The 23,852-nt window shown below is 39.7% G+C and overlaps 2 protein-coding genes across 4 annotated transcripts in view; both read left to right on the top strand.

Annotated features, from left to right (window-relative positions):
- LOC141376513 (uncharacterized) overlaps positions 1 to 23,852 on the top strand; it is a 214,091-nt gene that overhangs the window by 47,753 nt on the left and 142,486 nt on the right. The gene's annotated exons all lie outside the window — the stretch shown is intronic.
- Positions 1,449 to 23,744, top strand: ushbp1 (Usher syndrome 1C binding protein 1). Of its 3 annotated transcripts, none has more exons than XM_073916275.1 (15): positions 1,449 to 1,595; positions 3,791 to 3,909; positions 4,574 to 4,613; positions 5,302 to 5,438; positions 7,955 to 8,118; positions 8,654 to 8,863; positions 11,069 to 11,289; positions 14,381 to 14,521; positions 16,454 to 16,521; positions 16,614 to 16,719; positions 17,035 to 17,263; positions 18,422 to 18,580; positions 21,045 to 21,142; positions 21,216 to 21,338; positions 22,904 to 23,744. In XM_073916275.1, exons 4-15 carry the CDS (start codon positions 5,306 to 5,308, stop codon positions 23,067 to 23,069), a joined length of 1,818 nt encoding a protein of 605 aa, XP_073772376.1. In that variant the 5' UTR covers positions 1,449 to 1,595; positions 3,791 to 3,909; positions 4,574 to 4,613; positions 5,302 to 5,305; the 3' UTR covers positions 23,070 to 23,744. The 3 variants fall into 3 exon arrangements, with proteins under 3 accessions (XP_073772376.1, XP_073772377.1, XP_005155764.1); XM_073916276.1 differs by lacking the exon at positions 4,574 to 4,613 and adding an exon at positions 9,169 to 10,066 and having other exon boundaries at positions 8,654 to 8,889; positions 10,596 to 11,289; XM_005155707.6 differs by lacking the exon at positions 4,574 to 4,613.

Here is a 23,852-nt window from a genome sequence, read left to right on the forward strand (position 1 = left end):
TGTATGGTTGATAATTAATTTATTTAATACACTTTTGATGATGAATTGTTTCACCACGTCACACTGAAACAAATCGTCAACCAGCCAATAGGGTGATGCGTGAAAAAAATCGTCAACTATCTGTGGTAAAAAAAAAAAAAACAATACCACTAAATAGGCTTTAATATTTTGGTCTCGGGAATTCCGGAGTTTTCCGGAAGACAGAACAATACGGGAGACTCCCGAGAAAAACGGGAGTGTTGGCACGTATGTCTTAGATAACTGTGGTGTCCCTTTCTCATATGAAAACTTTATGCATTAGTTTTCTTTTTAGTTCCCCCCAAATAATATGCCATTGTTTTTGGTACAATCCCTGATTGTGTTATACCTCTAGTCAAATCTGGCCCTAAAGGTTCTTTAGATTCGTTTATTTTTTACACCACACACCTTTTAGTTGACCAAACTCTTCTCAGTTCTATGTCAAACGAACATATTCACTTATTTAATAATAGATTTCGGCTTTCTTTACCTGTTTCCATAGTATTTTGGAATAATATGTTAAAGTCAGAATTATTAGCCCCCTGTTTATTTTCCCCCCTATTTCTGCTTAACGGAGAGCAGATTTTTTTTTTCAACATGTTTATCAACATTTTAATAACTCATTTCTAATAACTGAATTTTTTATGTTTGCCATGATGACAGTAAATAATATTTGACTAGATATTTTTCAGGACACTTCTATACAGCTTAATGTGACATTTAAATGCTTAAATAGATTAATTAGGGTAATTAGGCAAGTTATTGTATAACAGTGGTTTGTTCTGTAGACTATCGAAAAAAATATAGCTTTATTTTGGCTAGAATTAAAGCAGTTTTAAGTATTTCTAAAAACATTTTACGGTGAATATTATTAGCCCCATAAGCAATATTTTTCGATTGTCTACAGAACAAATCATTGTTATACAATGACTTGCCTAATATCTTGCCTATTTGATCTAGTTAAGTCTTTAAAGATGAATACTAATATCTTGAACAATGTCTAGTAAATTATTATTTACCGCTCACCATGACAAAGATAAAACAAATCAGTTATTAGAAACTACCTAACAAAACTATTATGTTTAGAAAAACCTTCTCTACGCTAAACAGAAAATGGGGGAAAAATATACAGGAGGGCTAATAACTTTAACTGTACATGAACAGGTCATTACTTCAAGTTAATAATCAAGGTAGACATTATTCACACAGGAACGTGTGTGGTTAAATTTAGTTCATGATCAGTGCATGCCTTCATCAGCTTATATTATTAGTAAAGATGCATCATTATTCATGCACTGTTATTGTAAAGTGTTACCAAATAAATGCGTCAAATAATCTAAAAACAAACCAAACAGGAAAGAGGTAAAACCCAGTGGGTGGAGGCGACGAGTTTAGCAGAGAGCAGGTTGAATGTTGATGTGCTGAAGCTCAGAAAGCCAGAGACACACAAACTCTCTGCTGCCTGTCACCGGGTCACACTGAACACAGTTTAAAGCGCTTTAATAATTATTTATCCGCTGCTGAGGAGGACATTATCTGAGGACAGCACCTGAAACCAAAGCAGACAAATGACTGAGGTGAGTGACTGATGCTGCGTACATGCTGATCCTTATTGTAGCTCTGTAAATCGTGAAGTACACTCATTTCCTGCGGTCACACTTTACTTTGATGGTCAGCTTGTTGAATTTAAGTTACATTGCAGCTACATGCCAACTAATTCTCATTCGATTATAAGTAGACTGTTGGGGTTAGGGTTATTGTAAGTATACTTTTAAAGCAGTTAAATGTCTGTTGGAGCAGCAGTATCAACAGATATTAAGCAGACAGTCTACTAATACTCAAATGGACCATCAAAATAAAGTGTTACCATTCCTGCTAGCTCAAGCTACTTTCATTTATGAACTGAATCAACACGATTCTTGAAGTTTTGTTTGTGACATCTTAATAGTTTTTTGTTTAATCCACTTTAATTAGTAAAAACAATTCATTCAACTTATAATCAGTTTGTGTTGGGTCAACATGAAGGACTTGTGTGGATCCCAGCATTTTTACAATCCAGAATGTTCTGGGTTTGATATTTCAACCACACAAATTGAGTGCGACTTCATATTTCTGATAAAAATAGCATTTTTTCAGTGGTCGTGTACAAATTTTAACAGAAAGCAAGACGGTTTTAATTGCGAAATGTCATTTGTGAAACCCCAACAATTGTTGACAGATAGTTCTGCAACAAAAGGGACGTCACTGACAAGCATATGATATTTACAGCGGCGTACAACAGCAGCAGTTTGATTTCTTACACCGAGCTGCATACAGCAACAGAGGCAGGAAGTGCAGTTACAGGATGTGTCTGTTTCCTCCTTTTCCTCCGCTCGAAACAAAAGGCTGATGTAGAAAACAACATCCATATTGTTCTGTATGGCAGTTTGTTTTGATGTGCAGTGAAAAATTAGATGAGTTACAAATCAAATCTCCTACATTAGTGCATCAGATTGATTTTATAAATATGCTTTTACATTCATTTTCCTTCGGCTTAGTCCCTTTATTACAGTTTTTCTCAGTTGCTTTGGTGCACTTCTCACTACACTATTTACATTTGCACAACAGTTAATACATTTCTCACAACGATTAGTCATTTGTGCACATCCTAGTAGCAGTTTCTCATTCCTTCCAACAAATTGCAGATGCTTTTGGACATGCATCAATTGCTTTCATAGAACTCCCTGCTATTTATAACTTTATCATTTGCTTATGTCATGTCAGTCAAAATGAACTAAACTTGTAAATGCTGAATAGTCATTGCATACTTGCATGCATATATATATATATATATATAGAAAGCATATTAAATTCAGGTAACTGCATACATTCAATTTTCCTTAAAAGTACCTGCACACCAAACCCTCCAGGAGAAATTTATTAATTTTTCCATTTTCCTTCAACTTAGTCTCTTTCAAGAGTTCACACTTAGCTGATGATTAATTATAAAAGCTTGTTTGGCATGCTGTCCCGGGAGAGAGCCCTGAGCTCATGAGATCCTCGAGCCCAGGGCTTCCTCCCGTTGCAAGGCGGGAGGGGAGTTTGAGCTCAGGTAGATCTCGAGAACTCCCCTGCTGTAGCAAGTGAATGCTCTTGAAATTAATTACTAACTAGAAGTGTGTCTATGTTGACAATTTGGATTGTTCAATTGACTTAATTGCATGTTTTTAGGCGGTGGGAGGAAACCGGGGAACCCGGGGGAAACCCACGTGAGCACGGGGAGAAGTGCAAACTCCACACAGAAATGTCTGCTAGTTTTGGTAAAGCCAGGAACCAGAGACATTCTTGCTGTGAGGCGACAGTGCTAGGCACTGGGCCACCGTGTCACCCGTCTAAGAAGGAGGAGTAGGGGAGGAAGGGGGGACTCTTCAAAACGAAGATAGCAATGGAATAAACCCCAGGGTATTTATAGTAGTTTAGGAGTCATCTGATTGGATCGTAATGAATTAGATAATGCGGGTCAGCTGCTAGCAATCATAAGCACGTGATCCTCTCGAAATTTGTTTATACATAAACTTCACTTATTAATCAGAGGTTGCCACAGCAGAATAACATCAACTTATCCAGCATATGTTTTACTCATTGGATGCCTTTCCAGCTGCGACCCAGCACTGGGAAACATCCATACACACTCATTCACACATACACTACGGACAATTTAGTTAATTCAATCCACCTGTATCGCATGACCATTCTTGTGTAGTCTAATCTAACCTGAAGGTTTTGCCAGCAGAGATCGGACAGTTTGGTGTCAGTGGACTCTGAACTGGCACAGTGTGAGACGGAGGTCAACACTTTACTGCAGATCATCTCTGACCTCAACAGAAAGATGGACTCCCTACAAATACCACGGTAAAACCTGTCTCAAACAACTTCATCAGTCACTGACCACCACTTCTATATGTCGTAGCATAGATTCAACGAGATGCTCGAAACATGTTCCATGGCATCATGAAGAAAGAACATTATGTAGAAATACTGAAGCAACATCTCAAGACATCAGCCAGAAAATTACAACTTGGCCACAAATGGGTCTTCCAAACAGATCATGACCCTAAGCATACTGCCAAATTAGTTCAAATGTGCTTTAAGGACAACAGAGCGAATGTTTTGGAGTGGCCATCACAAAGCCCTGATCTCAATCCTATGGAAAATTCATGGGCAGAGTTGAAAAAGCTTGTGCGAGTGTCGGGGTTTTTTTGTGACTACTTTGTCTCCCTCTTGTGTATTATCATTTGTATGCTGTTTCACCTGTTATCAATTTGCTTGTTTTCCCGTCCCCATTCCTCTCACCTGTTCTCCCTGATTATTGTAACTATTTAGTCTCCCCTTCTCCCTCGTTCTGTGCTAGTGAATTGATTCTGTGTTCATAGAGTTATGTGTGCTACTGGTTCTCGCTGTTCTTAAGAAATCTACGCATTTAAATCCGTCTTGTCTCGACTAGTTCAATGTTGTTGATCTTTACCACTCATCATCCGTTTATCTGTGCTCTGACTCACCTCTGCTCTGCCCACAGTCCACGATCGTGTGAGGTCTCATCTTCTCGGCTCCCTGAGGTCTGTCCCCACTTTTCTACTAACCCAAGAGGGTCTATTTGAGTTTGATCAGTCCTGCTACGCCCAGAGGAGGGTCGATTACTGACTGCCTGTGTTTTTGGAGTGATTGTTTTCCTACTGCCCAGAGGAGCAAAAGATTGTTGATTTATTTCTGTTCAATAAATCCTTTGAACTTCTCCCTTGCGCTTGGGTCTCCATATTTCCTGACAGCGAGCAAGACAGCGTACAAATTTGACTCAGTTACACCAATTCTGTCTGGAGGAATGGGCCAAAATTCCTTCAGATTATTGTGAGAAGCTTATGGAAGGATACACAAAACATTCGAACAAAGTTATACAGTTTAAAGGCAAAGCTAAAAAAAAAAAATACCAAGGAAATGTGTGTAAACTTTTGACTGTTTAGAAATTAATAAAAAAATTTCAAAACATTTTTCTCTCATTATTCTGGCATTTAGCAAATGTAAATCATTTAGGTAATCCTAACGGACCTAAAATAGTAAACGTTTAGTGTAATTTATCATCAGACATTTTAAAAATGGTTGTGTTCCTTTTTTTTAGAGTGTATGCAAACTCCTGGTTTCAACTGTATATTTGTGTTAGTGAGTAGATAAACAGGTGCACTTGTGTGAGTGTACAGTATGTGGTGTATTTCTGCTCATATATATGTGTATGGCTCTATGTTCTCACAGAGAGATGAAAGCATGTGAGAGTGAAGTCCAGGTCAGTGGGTGCGTCCTGCAGCAGAGACCGAGATCTCCGGCCTGCAGCCTCATGTCGGTGGAAACTGGCCCAGCATCTGTGGAGAGCGTCTGCGGGGACTCAGAAGGCATGCTCTGTTTTTACAATGCCTCCTCCTCAATCACAGTAAATGCAGTGTCAGAATGGACAGCCTGCTATTTACTGCCTGCCAAACCTTTGTTCCCAAATGCAAAGCTGCTTATTAAATGCTAAAGTTATATTCACTAGCCACATCATATCGTTTCCTATACATGTGCTGATCATTTTTTGACTAAATTAAGACTCTTGAGAAATTTGTTGGATTTTGAATGTTTTAGTTAGGAGGGTAAACACCACCATATATTATTATTATTATTATTATTATTATTATTACTGTTATCAGTGTTGGGGGACGTTACTTTAGAAAGTAATGCATTACAATATTGAGTTAACTAGTTGTGTTACTTTTATGGTAAGCAATAGGTTACATTACTTTTGAGATACTTTAGCGTTCATTTTTATTACCATTGCTTAGGCGTGATCTCTTTCAGATCTTTTTTCTTTCTTTTTTTAAATAGATAAATAAATACAACACACTGTATAACCCACACCTTCATTTACCTTTGAAAAAACACAGAAAAATAATATTTTAGGGTGTTATCTGAAAACTTCCTGACCCCAGAGCTATACATGCTGTATACAGATTATTGAAAGTTTAAAGCTGTGTGTTTACTACTATTTGTTCTAAATAAAATCGCTGTCCATTGAGACTGTAATCCCGTTTTTCACTTTTTCGATGCGTTCAAAATAATAAACACATTCTCCTATTGACTGCGTGATTCATCGTGACTATGTTAATTTTAATTCAGCAATTTATCTTTTATAAAAGCTAATTAATTAAACTAAAAAAGTAACTCAAGTTACAGTTTATAAAAAGTAACTCAAATATTATTGATTTGTATATAATTATTTTTAAAAGTAATGCGTTACTTTACATGTTACTTAGAAAAGTAATATTAACTCACATTACTTGTAATGAGTGTCCACATACACTGACTAGTGTTATTATTATTTATTATCTTTATTGATGAGTGTTTTGTGAGAATAAATATAGATGAAATTGGGAAAAAAAAATTTAAATATATATTTACAGTTGGTCAGCATTATTAGCCCCCCTGTTAATTCCCCCCCCAATTTCTGTTTAACGGAAATAAAATTTCGTTAACACATTTCTAAACATAATAGTTTTAATAACTCATTTCTAAACTGATTTATTTTATCTTTGCCATGATGACAGTAAATAATATTAGACTAGATATTTTTTAAGACACTTCTAAACAGCTTAAAGTGACATTTAAAGGCTTAACTAGGTTAATTAGGTTAACTAGGCAGGTTAGGGAATTAGGCAAGTCATTATATAATGATAGTTTGTTCTGTAGACTCGAAAAAAATATAGTTTAAAGGGGCTAATAATGTTGACCTTAAAATGGTTTTTAAACCTTAAAATGACCTTAAAATGGAAATATTAAAAAGAGAAAAAATAATCAAAGGGGGAAAATAATTTAAATAATTTAAATTAAAAATAAAAAAATAATTTTGACTTTAAATGTTGTCTGAAAATTTCCTCTAAAATTTGCATTTTTCTCATATTTATATTCATTTATTTCACTTTAAAGTCAATGGAAATAACATATTCTTTGCCATAAGAGAAATTACTGCAACAGCTTTTTATTTAAAACTTTAACAGATTCCTATTTTTTTTTCTAATAATTCATGATGTAATTCATTTGTGTTTTAAAAATAAGTATTTTTTCACATTTCTTCATTTTAATCTTCAGGAAATATTTGGTACATCAAAAACTGTGTGGTTATGATGACCATCCGACAAGATAATCCAGCTAAAGATAGTGCTTAAAATGCCACTAAAATGCAGTATTTAAATCTCATAATGAAATAGAAAATGAGGCAAAAAACTGCAAAAGGTCCACTTTTTGAGAAAATAGAACCACCCCTTCCAATAGACTGGCTACGAGTGTCTAATCTAGAATGTTTTTATGATTATTAATAAGAATAAGAAATAAGAAAATAAATATATAAGCGTCATAATTTCTCCACATTTGACTCAATAATGATATGAATTTTAATTAATGAAATGCCTAAAGGTCAAACAGATTCCAAATATTACTATTGTTACTAATACAAATAGCATCATTTCATTGTTTTATTGAATTCAATAATATTCAATTATTTATAGGTAATTTAGCTAAATTGTAATTGTTATTAGTTATTGATAACATTTTCAGAATAATTTGCTAGCAATTATACTGAGAGAACATCAATTTAAAAGGATTGTTCACTAAAAAAATTATAATTCTGCTATTATTTATTCATTTACCACTTCTTCCAAAACTGTTTGCGTTTCTCTTTTCTACACCAAGGAAAATACACTGAAGAATATTATAAAGTAACTTCCATTGATTGGCATGGTATATCAATGGCTGATTCTTCCTAACTTTCTTCAGAATATCTTGTTTTGTGTTCAACCGAAGAAAGCAGATCATAAATATTTAGATCCACTCGAGTGTGCATAAATAATGATACAAATGTAAAACATGTTTCCCACAGGGGGCAGCAGTGAGCTTTGGAACCGGCTGCAGACGCTTCTCTCTGCTTTAGAGACCTCTAGTGGCCAAGGAAAGAAGATGCTCAGACTGCAAACACACAACGTTGAAGCAATCAGCGCGAAACATCTCTCTGCGGCCCGAGAGAGCTGGGTTCAGGCCACACAGGTGCTCATTAATGCTGTAAAGCAGTGGTCACCAAACTTGTTCCTGGAGGGCCGGTGTCCTGCAGATTTTTAGCTCCAACCCTAATCAAAAAACACCTGAACAAGCTAATCAAGTTCCTGCTAGGTATACTTAAAACATCGAGGCAGGTGTGTTGAGGCAAGTTGGAGCTAAACCCTGCAGGGACACCAGCCCTCCAGGACCAGGATTGGTGACCTTTGCTGTAAAGAGTACTGAAAAATCATACTCATGTAAAACTACCATTACTTGCCCAAAAATGAAATGCAAGTACAGTAAAAGTACCTCTTGTAAATATTACTTGAAGTAAGAGTAAAAAGAAGCCCTTTTAAATGCACTGAAGGTTACGCTGTGAAAGGTTGGTGTGTTTACATGCAATTTGTGTGAAAACGTAACATTCTGTAGTGCATTTAGTTATTGTTTAAAGGTGCAGTAGGTGATCTGCCAAAATGCTAACGTTAGCATACTGTCTTTGAAATACTATATTTTGCTCCAGCTCTGATGTCTGTGCTCTGGCCAGGTGCTGGAGGAGATGGAGAGGGATCTAGGCATCTCGTACCCATCTGCTCTGCCCACCGATGAGAGACGTCAGTATCAGAGGGAAGTTCTCTCGCTCTACAAACACAACCAAGACCTCAACGCTTCCTTGAAGAGCCGACAGGACGAGCTCATGGGTGCTGAAAAAACCCTGGTGGATCTGGAGGACGAGAATAAGTTTCTACAGGAAAAGGTCATTTGTGACGGTCCGACTCACTAATTTTTTACACATTCCTTCTTAAATTTAATGTACGATACAGATCTACTAACATATGTGCAATATCACACGAGTAGCAGTGCGATGTTGCTGTATATCAGCTCTGGTGGGAGGTGGTGGGCACAAGGTCGCAGACCAGTGACAATATACAGCCACATCGCACTGCTCTGAGTGTGATACACCAATCAAGCTAGACCATTGCTATGCACGATAAGGGAGCTAAAATACATTTATTTGTGATATGCGAATGAATGAAGGTCTCAGGGGATTGGAGACCTTACATTTATTTGGGAAATAACACTTTAAACCACCCAAGACCAACAAACCAGCTAGTTTAGGTTCCTTGCGGGTCGTTTCTAGTGGTTTAAGGTGTAAGTAGCTGGGTTTAGATGGTCTCCCAGCCCGGCTAAGCTGGTTTTAGCTGTTCTGAACACCCTCTAAATCATCTAAAACATGCCTGACCAGCTTATATTGGTGTTAGTTTTAGCATGTTCTATAGACAGCTAGACAGAAAGATAAAGTCCAGTCTTCAGGGTGGATTTAGCTTGAAATATTTGCCAACTTTGATGAAAATCTGTGTGATTTTTCCATATTTAACTCATCCAGCTTACAAAAGCTGTTAGGTGTGATCAACTAGAAAACAATCTGAAGTTCTGAGCTAAGTTTAGTGGTTTTAGCTTTCTTTCAGAGGAAGAAAAAGTAAAGCTGGTAACATTTTATTTTAATGGTCCATTTGAGTATTAGTACACTGCTTACTGCTGATACAGACATTCAACAGACATTTAACTGATTATAAGACACTTAGCCAGTACATGTCAACTTACACTAACCCTCACCCAAACCTAACAGTCTACTTATAATCTAATGAGAATTAGTTAGCATGTAGGTGCAATGTAACTTAAACTCAACAAACGGACCATCAAAATAAAGTGTGATCATTAAGGTTAAGTAAAATTTAGTATGTTCGCATGTTGGTATATTTTAGCATCCCAGCAGGCACGCAACATCATAAGACATTCATTTTAGGTTCGATTGAGGTCATGACGTCAGGTTACCAAAATTCAATGTCTAGCCAGCGTCTAACGACAATGTTATTTTGACGTCCAATAACGACATCAAATTACGTTTATATTTGGTTGATTTTAGGTTCTGTTGGAAAGTGACCAAAATCCAACATCTGTTAAAGGCTGATTTATACTTCTGCGTCAAACGCCGGCGTATGCTACGGCGCTGACACATAGCCCTTCGCCGTGGCCGTCACTGACGTGCACCTCTCAAAAAATGTAACTACACGTCGCAACGACGCGTAGCGCAAGCTCTGTGATTGGTCGGCTTGGTAGCGCTGACGAGTCTGGGCGGGACCGAGAGCTGCGCGAATGGCGCGAGCGATTGTTTACAAGTGTGGAGTCCCGTGAAGGAGCTCCGGATGGAAAGTTTTGTTCTTTATTTACCTCATAGTTAAAGTTGTTGCACGTCCGCCGGTTCCTGCTTCAAAATAAGCGAGTTTGAGCCACTTGTACATCCTGGAAGTGTCAAAAGCAGCGAAGAAACTCGACACAGAGGAACATTTACACCTCTCTGCCAACTAGCGTTTCGGAAGTGTTAATGCAGACCAACAGAGACAGCGCGCAGAAGTATAAATGCACAGCCACGCGCGTTGCATGCGCCGTGAGTTACGCCGGTCACCTGACGCAGAAGTATAAACCAGGCTTTAGATGTCATAGTGGTAACGTCCACACAACGTCAAGGTGTAACATGATTAGACATTGATATTTGGTTGATTTTAGGTTAGACATTGACGTCTGCCTGACTTTGGGTTCTGATGCTGGAGTACGTTGGGGTACATCTTCAATATGACGCCATGTTGACGTCATGTGCCTGCAGGAATGCTTCTATAGACAGTGAGATAGCTAGACAGACAGATAAAGTCCATCCTATACTGGGTGGATTTCGTTTGACAACTTTAATAAAACTTTAATAAATTTCATATTTTAATCATCCATCTTACAGAAGCTGTCAAGTGTGATCAATTAGAAAAACAGACTGAAGTTCTGAGCTAAGTTTGGTGGTTTTAGCTTTCTTTCAGAAGAAGAAAAAGTAAAGCTTAAATAAAATTTCAGCTTGTTGGTTTTGTCAAGCCAACGTAATAAAACTTGTGTTCCCAAACAAATCCTTTGGCAGGTGGTTGATCTGAAGAGGAAATGGCTGTATGGAGTGAGCTGTTCTCCTCCTGTCAGTCCATCATTGTCCTCCAGCCGAACTTCGAGTCCTTGTTTTTCTTCTCCTTCATATCCCGGATCGCCTCTGCTGTCCCGCAAACTACCCAGCTCCAGGCCAGACTCCCCGTTGCCTCCCAGCACCATCGATTCTGTCCTTCAGGCTGAGACTGAAAAAATGCAGAGGTGAGGGTTTATTTGTTTTATTCCTCTGAACTGCATTGGCCACGATGCGCATCCAAAGCTAAGTACACTAAACATTTTCATTGCTGCATCCACATTTTTATTACACGTTGAGTATAACCAGCCTGATCTCACGAGAAAACGTAAGTATTTTACGTTTTGCCAGTTTAGTGGCTAATTCGTACGAATTCGAGTTCAGTCGTATGAAATGGTACGATTTTAAAAAGGAGGCGTGGCACCTGACCCCACCCCTAACCCCAACCATCATTGGGTGATGAGCAAATCGTACTAAATTGTACGAATTAGATCGTACAAATTCATACGAATTAGCCACTAAATGAAAAAGTTACGAATTGCCGTGAGATTGTGTTGGTATAACACAGCTTTTAGTAGGGTAGAGTGAGCACAGTAAAGAGGCTAGATGCTGAAATGAAAAACATTTTCACATGATGTTTATTTATTTCTTTGTTTTATTAAAATATCTTGAATTTATTATAGCCATAAGTAGTTTATATTTTGAATTTTTGAAATAAATGTGCATTTTTTAGAATAATTCAGATTAATTATTTAACAGGAAGATGCAATGCGCCTATTTCACTCGGCCGCCATTTAAAAAATGAAAGTGAGGCTGTGGTGGAAAGAAACCTGGAAGTAGAGGATTAGCACTGTAAACAATACAGCAACATGTGGACTACAAACCTTCAGCTGTTGCTGAGATTTCAAAATGCAGATTAGTGTAAACGTTGCTTTAATATCATTCAGTTAAGTTTAATTTAAACAATTAAAAGCATATTAGGCATCAAACAACATCACAATCTCTTTAGGCTTCAGTTCATGGCACCAGGTAAACACTGTGGAAACGCTTTCCTGCCTATGTAACCCGGTGAGCGTTAAAGGTTCAGGACACCCCGGAGAACTTTTTTTTTTTTATATTAACAGATATGTGTGTGTTGAGCATCAGTTAAGACAATGTTAGCACCTGTCAGCTTTAATTGTGGGGAAAACTGGATAATTTTGAGCTTTTGTCAGCTAATTTCAGCTTCCGGGTTTAAAATTATTTTTGGGGCGGGAGCAAAATCTGCGACGTAGCGCAGAACTGCAAGTGCAATGATGACGCGTTGGTTTCTCATTATTATTCATAGCGGAGTTTTCTTATCCTATGAGAAGAGCCGGCTGCTTAATTATTCATGAGACCTGCCAGACCTGCCAGTGTCAAGCCCGAGCTGAGAGACACGGAAACCACGGCACAGTATTTAGCCGTTCATGAAGGCTCATATGCGTTTGTTTCCATGATCCACGGGGTTTGTTGCATGTTTTCCCCCGCGATCTTGTCAGGGCCGATCATACAGCAAAGCTGTGTGTGCTGCTAGCATTTTTGTTGGGAGAGCAGCACGAGAATTAGAGAATGGCGGACGCTGTCTTTTATCAGGAGTTCGTTCACATTCAGACACATCGCCGTGCTGCTGTGTTTGCCTAAATCCTCCAGATTACCAGCAGGGCTAATGGTTAAAATAGACAGGTCAGGAGACCTGCTGCACTGAGTCTGCTGGATACGAGGATTGAGGGAGAACTCCTCATTTATAGGGTTTATATAAACACAATTATCTTTATAATGATATAAATTGTGGTTATGTGTATATGAAATTACGAATAACAAATGTAGCAGGGCACTAAATCACTGTTCATTTCTTTGCATTTTAACTTTGTGAACTATAAACTCATGCATCTCCTCACGGCTTGTCTCATTTTGTGAGCTAACTGACAACAACAGTTGTTTGCTTACGTTCTCCCCTGCTGGCCACGCCCACTCCTGCCCGATGCTCGCGGAGCTCCACGCCCATTAATCATGCATCTTTTGAAAAAATTCTGAAGTAGACTTTAACTGAAAGAGGGGGGTGCCTCTTTAGCACACTCTTGTGTTGTCTGTAATACTGTTGTCCCAGTACTGCAATTTTAAAAACGTTTTAAGTACCGTTGAGCGCTTTCTTAAACAGCGCTGATTAGCCATAGTGCATGACTGTGATTGGCCATGAAGGTCATCAGTTCACCACTATTTACAGAGTGCAAACACAAATACAGGAACACTGGAGCATTTTAAAGCTGTGAAGATCAATCGATTCATCAGCGGATCACTCGTATGTGTTTGCACTGAAGTGCGGTGAACTGATGATCTTTACGGCCAATCACAGTCATTTGTGTTGAGCCCTGGTGAATACTATGGCAAATCAGCTGTGTTTCAGAATGCGCTCAACAGTGCTTGAATGTTAGCGGGAAATTGATGTTTGTTTTGTAAATTTCAGAACCAAAATTTAGTATTGTGAAAAGTCTAATGTAGTAAAAGAATCAGTTCACTTGAGTTTGCTAGATGGCATGTAAAATGTGAGTTTGGGAAAGAAAACGTTAGCTAACTAGTGCCGTTTCCCTTAACTTAATGAAAATGAGGTCTGATATCCCTTTTTATTTTCACTATCCATTCAGAACGGACCTTCGGGTCTTTCGGAAGTCGGTGAAATGATAAATGTGTCGCTTTCTCTTCGCTGATAAGATATACAGGCAGGTACACAATGTTCCTGTGTGACTTCAGGCGAGGTTTCTTCCCACCGCAACCTCGATTTTGCTTTTAAAATGGCGGCCGTGTGAAATCTAATTATACAAAGGTTAGTGCTCAGAGAATTAAGTGCTAGAGTTACGAGGGGTAGTTTTTTATAGAGAGAAGAGTGTTCCTACAGGTGGTTTGCCAAGCCCACTCACCTGTGTGAATAAATGCCTTGTTTTTAAAAACTTTTTTGAGACGATTGTAGGAGTGTCTGGTGCAAATGTGCAAAAACTAGTGCAGGTGATGGATAAAGTGTCAGAGAGATGACAGAGTGTGTTTTCTTCAGGTGGTTTGTCAAGCCCACTCACCTGTGCAAGGCACACTCAGAATTGCATGATGTTTTAGCAAGGTTACAGAAAGTTTTGGCAAACATCAAGGTTTCTGTGCACTCAAGTTATGCAAGTTAAACTATAAACACGTCTCAAATGTACTCTAGGTTGTAAATAGTGATAAACGATTGAAACGCTTGATGTTTTAAGGTGTGTTTTCTTTGAGCAGGTGTCTGGAGCGACTGAAAGCTCGGAATGAGCGTCTGAGTGCTGCGCTGGTCAGAAGGAAAGGAGAATCAGAGCAGTTGAGCATGAGTCTCAGCAGGCAGGAGGCAGACAGCTCGGCTCTACACATGGCTTTGGCATACTGGTGCGTCACGGTTTTCACCTCTTATCAGTTCTGATCTAGGATCAAAACTTAAGTTCAGGGATGTTCAAACTCAGTCCTGGATGGTCAATGCACTGAAAAGTTTATCCCCAGCTTTAATGGGCTCTATGCACACCGACTTTTAATTTTCAGTCAGCCAGCCCAAGAGCTTCTGGTCAACTGTTGCGCCATAACAAAGCGTCCCCTTTTAAGATCTGATTTCTTTAAAAGTCAGTGATCTTCACTGCATGATTGATATAGGATATTAAGTGGGATAAGAAGCACTGCATTAAATAAAAAAATTCTACACCATGTCCTTAAAATATGGAAATTTATCTTAACCTAGTATTTTCAATGGAGTTTCTGTGCTAGCCTTCTGCTACTGTCGGTGCTAACGTTTACACGTCTTTCATCTCGTTTTACGCTCGTTTAACACTTTTTGACTAATTATATTCTAATTACATTACAACATCGATGCTGTAAAAGGAACTTTAGGAAACAAAAAAGAATCAGTTCTAATAAAACTCGAATGGCTTTAGCAGTCATTTTGACTGCTCACACAAGACGTCATATTGTCAACTTATCCAGCATATGTTTTACACAGTGAATGCCCCTTCAGCTGCAACCCATCACTGGGAAACATCCATATTTCTTTTACACACATACACTGTGGACAATTTATCTAATTCAATTCACCTATAGCGCATTTCTTTGGACGGAGGGGTAAACCGAAGCACCCGGAGGAAACCCATGGCAACACAGGGAGAACATGCAAACTCTACACAGAAATACCAACTGACCCAGCTAGGGCTTGAACCAGCGACATTCTTGCTGTGAGGCAAAATCACTACCCACTTCATCTCCATAATTTACCTCATTACCCTAAAAATACAATCTTTTTGCAATATAGCCTATAATAGTGCAGGAGTTACTAAACCGCCCGAGAGTGCACTTCACTTTGTCTGCTGCTTTGTGAGCAAGGCTTTCTTACTGCAGTGACATTGTTGTTTTGAAAGACGCATCTGTCAAGTTCTGTTTTTGTTTATTAGAAAGATATGTTTTTCTTGGCAGAAAGTTGCTTGGCAACAGAGGCATGCATATTCAAAGGCAAGGGAATAAATAGATGCTGAGATGAATGCGGTCAGTTTGACCACTATCGCCATTCAAGGTACAATCAATATCTCAGAACTGTGTGTTTTTTTAAAGATTTATTTTAGGCCTTTTTGCCTTTAATAGATCGGACAGTATTGAGACAGGAAGCGAAATTGGAGAGAGAAGGCCTGGTTTAAGCTGGATAAAGCTGGTTTTGGCTGGACTCCCAGCTTGGCTAGGCTGGTCAAGCTGGTTTTAGCTGGTCATCTCCCAGCCTGACCAGCTAAGACCAGGCTGGAAATGGCTGGAAACCAGCCTGAAAATGGCCAAAACCCCTCTGAAATCAGCCTGGTCGACCAGCTAAAACCAGCCAACCAGCCTAGGCTGGTTTAAGCTGGATTTTTCAGCATGGCTGGGAAACGATTTGAATTTCCACTTAGTAAAAAAACATTATATTCCTATTAGGACAACACAACATACTTATACTATGCTGTTGAGTGTGTAAGTGCATAGTGTATAGTGTGCCATTTGGGACGCAGCTCATGACTTCCTCTGTAGTTGTAAATGCAGCTGATCCATCTAATTAAGATCTTACTAGTCAAATCTTGTGTGTTTAGGCAAGTTAGAGATAAACTCTGCAGGACAATAGTCCTCTGTTACTGAGTTTGAACACCCCTGCTTTATATAAACAAAAAAAGAGAGCACAACTAATTATAAACCTGATTTTCAGTTTCCTTGGCTATTTTTTGACATTGTAAACCTTGACCTTTGGCCCCTAAAACTGGTACAGGGAGTTTTAAGAGCGTGTGAGTGGTATGCTGATAATGGCTATTTGATTGACAGCGAGGAGTGTGAGGAGGCTTACAGTGACCTGCTGTCCCTGTATGAAGCCAGAAAACAACAGCACGCAGGTGCCACACACTCTTTGAATTACAGCTCATGTGACACATCAACATATTAATGTACAGCCACGCATGCAAATACTGTTTTTCTTCTCTTACAGCAACAAATAGCACACCCCAGCCTGACCTCTCAAAGTCAAAAGAAGAGAACTCCAAGTGTGAGTCCTCCAGTCCTCCAGAGGGCGCTGCTGATGCCAGGCCGAACAGGTTATTGTATCAAATATGTTTTTGTGGTCACAATCCAAGTTTCTATAGTCATTACATTGATAAATATCTTGCTTATTTATCCAGTCTGCAAGAAATCAGCTGTAGCTTGAATCTTAGTGCAAGCTCAGCAACAACAACACAGCTATGGTCTAATCTTCAATCCTAATTACATTAATTACATTGGATTAACTTGCAATTGCCTTCCCAAACCAATTCAATTAATCCCCTTATTTTGTTCTGATAGCGAAACAGACGTCATCTTGGATCTAAAAAGCCTCTCTCGATCTTTCTCCCTCTTATTTTTATATTCTTCAGCTTGTCGAAGCAGGAGTTTGAGGATAAAGCTGGAGTCATTACGCAGAGGATCTCCAGGCTGCAGCAGGACAGGGCTGCGGTGTGCATCCCGCAGCGGGGCAAAGCAGGAGAGGACAAGATCAGTCCAGACACTGGCACACTCGCAGGGGTCAGAGGTCGTGCCAGTTCACTTTCCAAAAACAACAAAGAGGAGAAAGCTGCTCTGCGATACGAGCTGGACACAGTCAGGGTGAGCCATTTTGAAAATTTCACCTCTACTTTCTACTGTAGAGAATAAACTTTTGACAGAAACAAGAGACTCTTTTTCTGTTTTGTTGTATGACTGATCATTAGCCCCATTCACACAGTGATACCAGTAAATTTCTGGAAAATTTCCGGAACGACTTTACCGGTATTTTCAAAAAAGCGCTGTTCACACAGGCGAGGACGTTACGGAAATTTTCCGGAAAAGAGCATTCACACATCCATTCCAAAATACCGGTAAATTCTGACATCATTCACCACAAATGAGCTTTAAACGGCTGCGCTTGTATTTGTAAACATTTGACTAAATTACAAACTCTGTGGATGATCAATATTGTGAACAACTTTCGCAGGATCACTTTCTCATGTCGAGATGTTCATAATATGTGCGTGTGCAGGCGCTCACAGGCTGTTTCACAGGCGCACGCAAAGCTTGAAGGTAAACAAACAACGGCTTATCATAAGCATCTCATCGATGATTATTTACACAGTTGGCATTAAGAAGAACATATAAACGTGATCTGACTAACTTCTAGCAGCTAAATGTGTCTGGAAAAATATTCAAAGGTTTTTATTCTCACAAACCGCGCGGACGTAAATGCGTCTGACTGTTGTGATTGGCTAAAGCAGACGTCTCACGTCAGCACGTTCTAGACATGCACGCGCTTATTACGGTAATCTTCCTTCTGCATTCACACAGCGCAGCATTCCGTTAAATTGCCGGTAATGTTACAACTTCTCTTTCCGGAAAATAGCCAGAACGAATTTACCGGTATTTTCAAAAAGGACCTGTTCACACATACAAGCTTTCCGGAAAATTGCTGGCAATTTTCCGGAAAGGTCTCTATGTGTGAAAGGGGCTAATGTCTTGCATGAAAATTGTTGGCTGATTAGGTGTTGAAAACAGGAAAGGGACTACATGTTGCTAAATGAGCAATTGATCCTTCACAAATTCTGCCCCAAATCTATTTATGGCACACTCCTATCAATTTGTGCACTCCAAAAAATACATACATATATATATATATATATATATATATATATATATATATATATATATATATATATATATATATATTATGAATGTGATGTTTAATGGAAATTATTTTGCACCGTCTCATAAAAGACCTTTCATTTTACATAGGAAGAGATGTCAGAGATGCGTGGGAATCTCCGGCTCCTGGAGAAAGAGAGACGGTGTTTGGACATGTCTCTTATGGTCCAGAGTGCGCAGGATTCTGCTACTTCTCTGATCCTGGACAGTCTGCGAGATGAGCTTGGGGAGAGGAGAGCAGCTCAGCAGGTGCTTTCAAATGTGTGATAATCTGAATGACCTAAAAGCTGACGTTTCCTTAATAACAAGCACATTGTGATTCACTTTCTCGACATTTAGGAGTATCTAACACTGCTCATGAAGGGCTAATTTCCTGCAGAGATTACATGTATTTACATTTAGTCATTCAGCACAGTGCCCTTAACCATGTTCCTGGAGGACTACTAGCACTGCACGTTTTGGACGTCTCCTTTGTCTGTCACACCCTTTTCAGGTCTTGCATTCTCAGCTAATGAGCTCATGATCTGAATCAGGTATGTTTGGTTAAAAAGACAAGGGCTGTTTCTTAATTCCAAGAATGCGGAGAATTGACTTGCGTTCTTGTAGAGACCGATCTTACCACGTTACCTCTGAAGAATGAACTTGGGAATCCAGAGAACACGTCCTGTGAGAAATGAGATGCTGCCTTCTTCCTGATGGTCACATGACCTTCACACGTTTTAACAGATTTATTATTAAAACATTACAGCATTTATACAACAATTTATTACTTTTAAATATATGTAACTTACACAAAAGCCTTTAAAATATACAACCCAGACTCATTATTGACATGCACCTCTATATACATTTCTGGAGATTCCCTAACCCTAATGCTGCGTTAACACCAGACGCGGAATGCGCGCCAAGCGCGAGCGATTTACATGTTAAGTCAATGCAAACAAGCGAATAGACATCCTGCAACGCCATACGCGCGAATGGCGCAGCGCGAATGACGCAAATGGCGCATTGCGAATGGCGTGATATGTGCGAGTGGTGCGATATGTGCGAATGGCGCAATACGTGAGAATGGTGCGTCGCGAATTAAGTGTTTTGCGCGTTTGACGCGCTTAACAAATGTTTCGCGCGAATCACTGAGGTTCGAAAATCTGAACTTCAGCGGACATTCGCGCCGCGTTAACCAATCAGAAGCTTGTTCTTGTGGGGGCGTGATTGTGACATATCGCCTGTTGTTGGTGTCCCAGAGAAAATCCTCCAGCGAACATCGACAAGAAGGTCATCAAATTGGGCTGGGCTCAGTCAGAAGCACCGCTGAAAGCCTCCGTCAGCCAGGTTCAGTTTCTGGGTGAGTTTATGAGCTCACAGAGCTGGATGCACCTCTGAAAGGATGTAGTGAACTCAGAAACGACCCTAAACGCATCGAAGCTGTTTTTCAGTCTTAAAAAAGCACATAAACACTGTTATTTTCTTCATAAAATCCATGCTAGCCATTTAGCTATGAAGCTACAGTCACCGGGCAGACAGAAGCCCTGCCCATCACGCGAATCCGCGTCTGTTCTGAAGTGAATTTGACACGCGAATGAAGCGGATTTCACGCGCAAATGAAGCGGGGTTTGACCCGCGAATGAAGCGAGTAAACTCATATGTTCACGCAGCTATTTACGCGCGAATAGCGTGATTTATCTGCACGTTACGCGTCTGGTGTGAGCACAGCATGAGTCCTAGGAGCTACTTTTTTTTTGTAGGTTTTTTTGTTTTTGCAAATCCACTAGAGGCCGCTTTGTACGCTTTTTGAGATCTCAAATTTCTCTTGCAAGTGCCATTAGTGCCTGTTCTTCTCACCTAAATCCACTTGAGGCTGCTGTCGACTGACTGATCGACTGATCTACCCACCCACTTACTCCCTTCCCTAAACCCAACCGATAAAGTTTACAAAAGCACCGATTGACCTGTCCACCCACTTCCCTAAACCCAACCGACACTCTCGCGGCAACCTGATTTTTACCACGTTTTCAGATCTTACCACATTCTCACCCTGTTACTTACTTGATTATTTTATATTATTTTTACCTTTTGTTTTTGTTTTACCTGCTTTCTGCTTTTCGGGGTTCTTCGCCAGACTCAAACCCGGTGGTTGCGGTCAACTCCACTCTGCATCTCAAGTTTGTTTGAGCCTGTTTTGAAAATATACTTTGACAATACAAACCAGCGGTGCAAGGTTCCAATAATATCCAGAAAAGAGAGGGTGGATAGGAGAATCTGATGATTTACCATATTAAAGCCAGCAGAACCTCATTGACGGTTTCCTGTAGCTTCAGCAAATCTCTCTGGTGTTACTGAAAAACCTGATCAACTTATTCATGTTTAATTAGGAGTAGAGCTAAATTCTTCTGAAAGGTGCCCTCCAGGTGCAGGATGGAACACAGCTGGTTTAGGGGTCTAGGAATGTTTGCATGGTCTCAAAATGCTATGCTTCCTGCTTGTAATGAAACTTCCTGACCTTTTCGGACTTCCAATGTTGATGAACACCCCTGCATTGATTGACCAGGGACATTTTTGCAGGGAAAGTCAAAAGAATGTGACATTTACATTCACTCCCAACAGCCTCCTCTGATCTATGAAGCGAATGCTAATACAGTGTTCAGGATTATATTCACAGATATACATTGTTTGTGAAACAATTTAAAAGAGACTAAGCTGGTCTTGTTTGCAGAGAACTGCTGAAAATCTAGCAAAAATTGAAGGTGGAGGGGGAATTCCTGGTCCTCGAAACCACTCCATCCTAAGAGAACTACAGGCAGCATTGCAAAGGTAAGAAAACCATCTAAACACATGAGAAATCGTTAATGAGAAAAGCCAATTGCTCAATCTGTGGATGTTGCAGGGAGCAGTTACTGAGGACAAGAGTGGCAACTTTACGAGAGTCTCTGGACTCAGCGCTCACAGACTGCACCACCAACCGGAGGATTAACAGAGAGGAGATCGCACGTCTCTCACGCTACTACAAGTAACCTAAAAACCAAATTACTTAAACATCAGCAGCACCATTATTAGCTTAATAACAGGAGCATCCACCAGTATTATTCATATTAGCAACAGATACATAATCAACTATTTACAGCCAAGGTTGTAACATGCTTAGAGAGAGCTATAAGTGGCATAATCTTTAAGACAATTCTGAGGGCCCATGTCGTTTTAGGGCCCCCAGAGTCATTATTAGGGGGCACAGCCTCCACCAGAATGTTGTCATAAGGCCCAAATGTTGTCATAGGTTCTGTACGGGCCAGCAGCGCACCTGCCTGGTGGACCGCTGGTTCAATTGACTCAAAAATTGGCATACAGTTTATGTGTCTAAGGTAACACACAAGTCTTATGAGGGCTTTTAGTGCATCTCGAAAAACACAGGTTCAATTGATGAAACTATTTGACAAGGTCCAATTAGATCAAGACTTGGTGGATTTGCTCAACTGAAGGATCTGTCAGAAATGTGGAAAAAATTGGCCACCAGGGTGAGATATTACAATTTACAAGTGTGTAGATCACTGTAGAGGTCTGCATTCCCACGCCTGACCAGATTTCTGCAGCGCGGGAATAAATTTCCGAATAAAGCGTGGGAGCTGTCGGTAACAGGTTTAATTTGGGATGGGAGCGGGCCGTCTAGCAATATCGCTCCAGACTCCTGAGCGAGCGAGCACACATATATAACGTTATGTGTGTGACTGAAACAGCGCGATTCTGTGTTTAGCTTGTTTGTTCGCTGCTGTGTGTGTATGTGTGTGCGCGCATGCGAACGAGAGGTGTGTATGTCTGTGTGTCTGTGTGTGCGCGAATGAGAGAGAGAGAGAGCTTTGTCTGTGTGTGTGTGCTTGGTGCTTGTGTGTGTGTGTGTTTATACAGACAGCTTGTTATAGGCTGTCTGGACTCTGTATAGCTGGGTGGATTTCGATTTTGTTCTCCCCCTGCTCTTTAGCGGGATCGGGCGCGGTGGGTAGAAAACGGGGCGGGGCGGGCAGGGGATAACTAATGCTGAATATAAGCGGTAGTGGTCGAGTTCGGGCTAAAACCTGGCTGGAGCGGGATTCAAAATTTAGTCCCGCGCAGATCTCTAGATCACTGGACAGTAGTCAACATTCGAAGTGTATCATCACATTTCATCGACATTGTCCTAAAACTACACCTTGGCCTAGGACAATTTTGAAGGACATTTTTGATTTACTTTGAATGTTGATTACTGTATATTGCTCTGTGTTTCCACTATTAAGCTGAGTGGTTCTCTTTGATTTTCTTTGAATGGTTTTCATCCATACAATTGCTGCAATTTTTTTGGGTATACAGCGCCCATTTTTATTTCTTAATCAATTAAGTCCCAAGCAACATTAAAAATAGGCATACAGGGTGTACTAGTGTATTGACAGACATGATATTCAATTATACTTGATACTCGATTCAAATATACTTTGCTGAAATATACTTAAAAGACGTTTTAAATATACTTTTATTTTTTATAGATGAATGTCAATATCAACAGTTTAAGTGAATCCTAGAATCATCAAGTCATTTTTCTTTCATCAGTAAAGTCTCAAGCACCTACAGAAGCTCCAGAAAGAAGCAGAAGGAGCAGCTGTGGCGACTGGAGAAGCAGATTGCAGTTATGAGCGAACGACACGCTACACAAGAGGCCGAGCTCAGCTCCACAGTGGAAGCTATGGAGTGGAGGAGGGAGGAAACCGTACTCTGAAAGACTCTACAGCACATTTCTTGACTTCTCAAATATTTTCAAAGGCTAAAGCTACTGTAAGTGGAGTTTAAGTGAGAGGTTTCCTAACAATGGGTTAAGAAATTTTGATGAAATCTCTAAAAAAGTTGTTAAAATTGTTTCAAAAGATGCATGGGGATTTTATGCTGAACAAAGAGCATAGAATCACTAAGAGGCAACACTCTAGTGCAATTTAGGAAACAGCCACTAGATGGTGCGGCTGCCATTTTGGAATGAAAACTCCAATAGCACTAAAGCATATTATAAGTCTGTAAAATAAACTATTAAACGTTCAGATGATTGTGATAGTAAGTGTTGTATTGTCGTCTTTCAGGTTGTATCTCAGCTTTAATGCGCTTTTTAAATAAATAAATAAAAAACAAAGCAGCTGCTTGCCATCGCGACAGCAATAAGATCCAATGGACAGCCGATTGCTTTCACTCCAAAATGGCGGAATCCGGGGCTGTTGCTGAGCGCTGATGTTGCAATGGAACGTTCTATTGAGTGTCACCTCTTGTTCATTCTAAGCTCTTTGGCTGAATGTTAAAACAGTGGATGCAGAATTACACTAAAGCTTTTTTAACTGGCACTGTTTCACTGTAAATGTCTTCCATGTGAAAAAGTGTCAAAGAACATAGTAAAGTTACTATGATAAAGTCAGTAGTATTTTGTTGAATTTGTACCCACTCTGCAGTATGAAAATACCAACAATAGATGTACCCCTATCTACATTTCTGAAGTGCAAATTATGTAGTCAGCAGGGCT

Source organism: Danio rerio, chromosome 11, assembly GCF_049306965.1.
Source record: "Danio rerio strain Tuebingen ecotype United States chromosome 11, GRCz12tu, whole genome shotgun sequence".
NCBI classification, from domain to species: domain Eukaryota; kingdom Metazoa; phylum Chordata; class Actinopteri; order Cypriniformes; family Danionidae; genus Danio; species Danio rerio.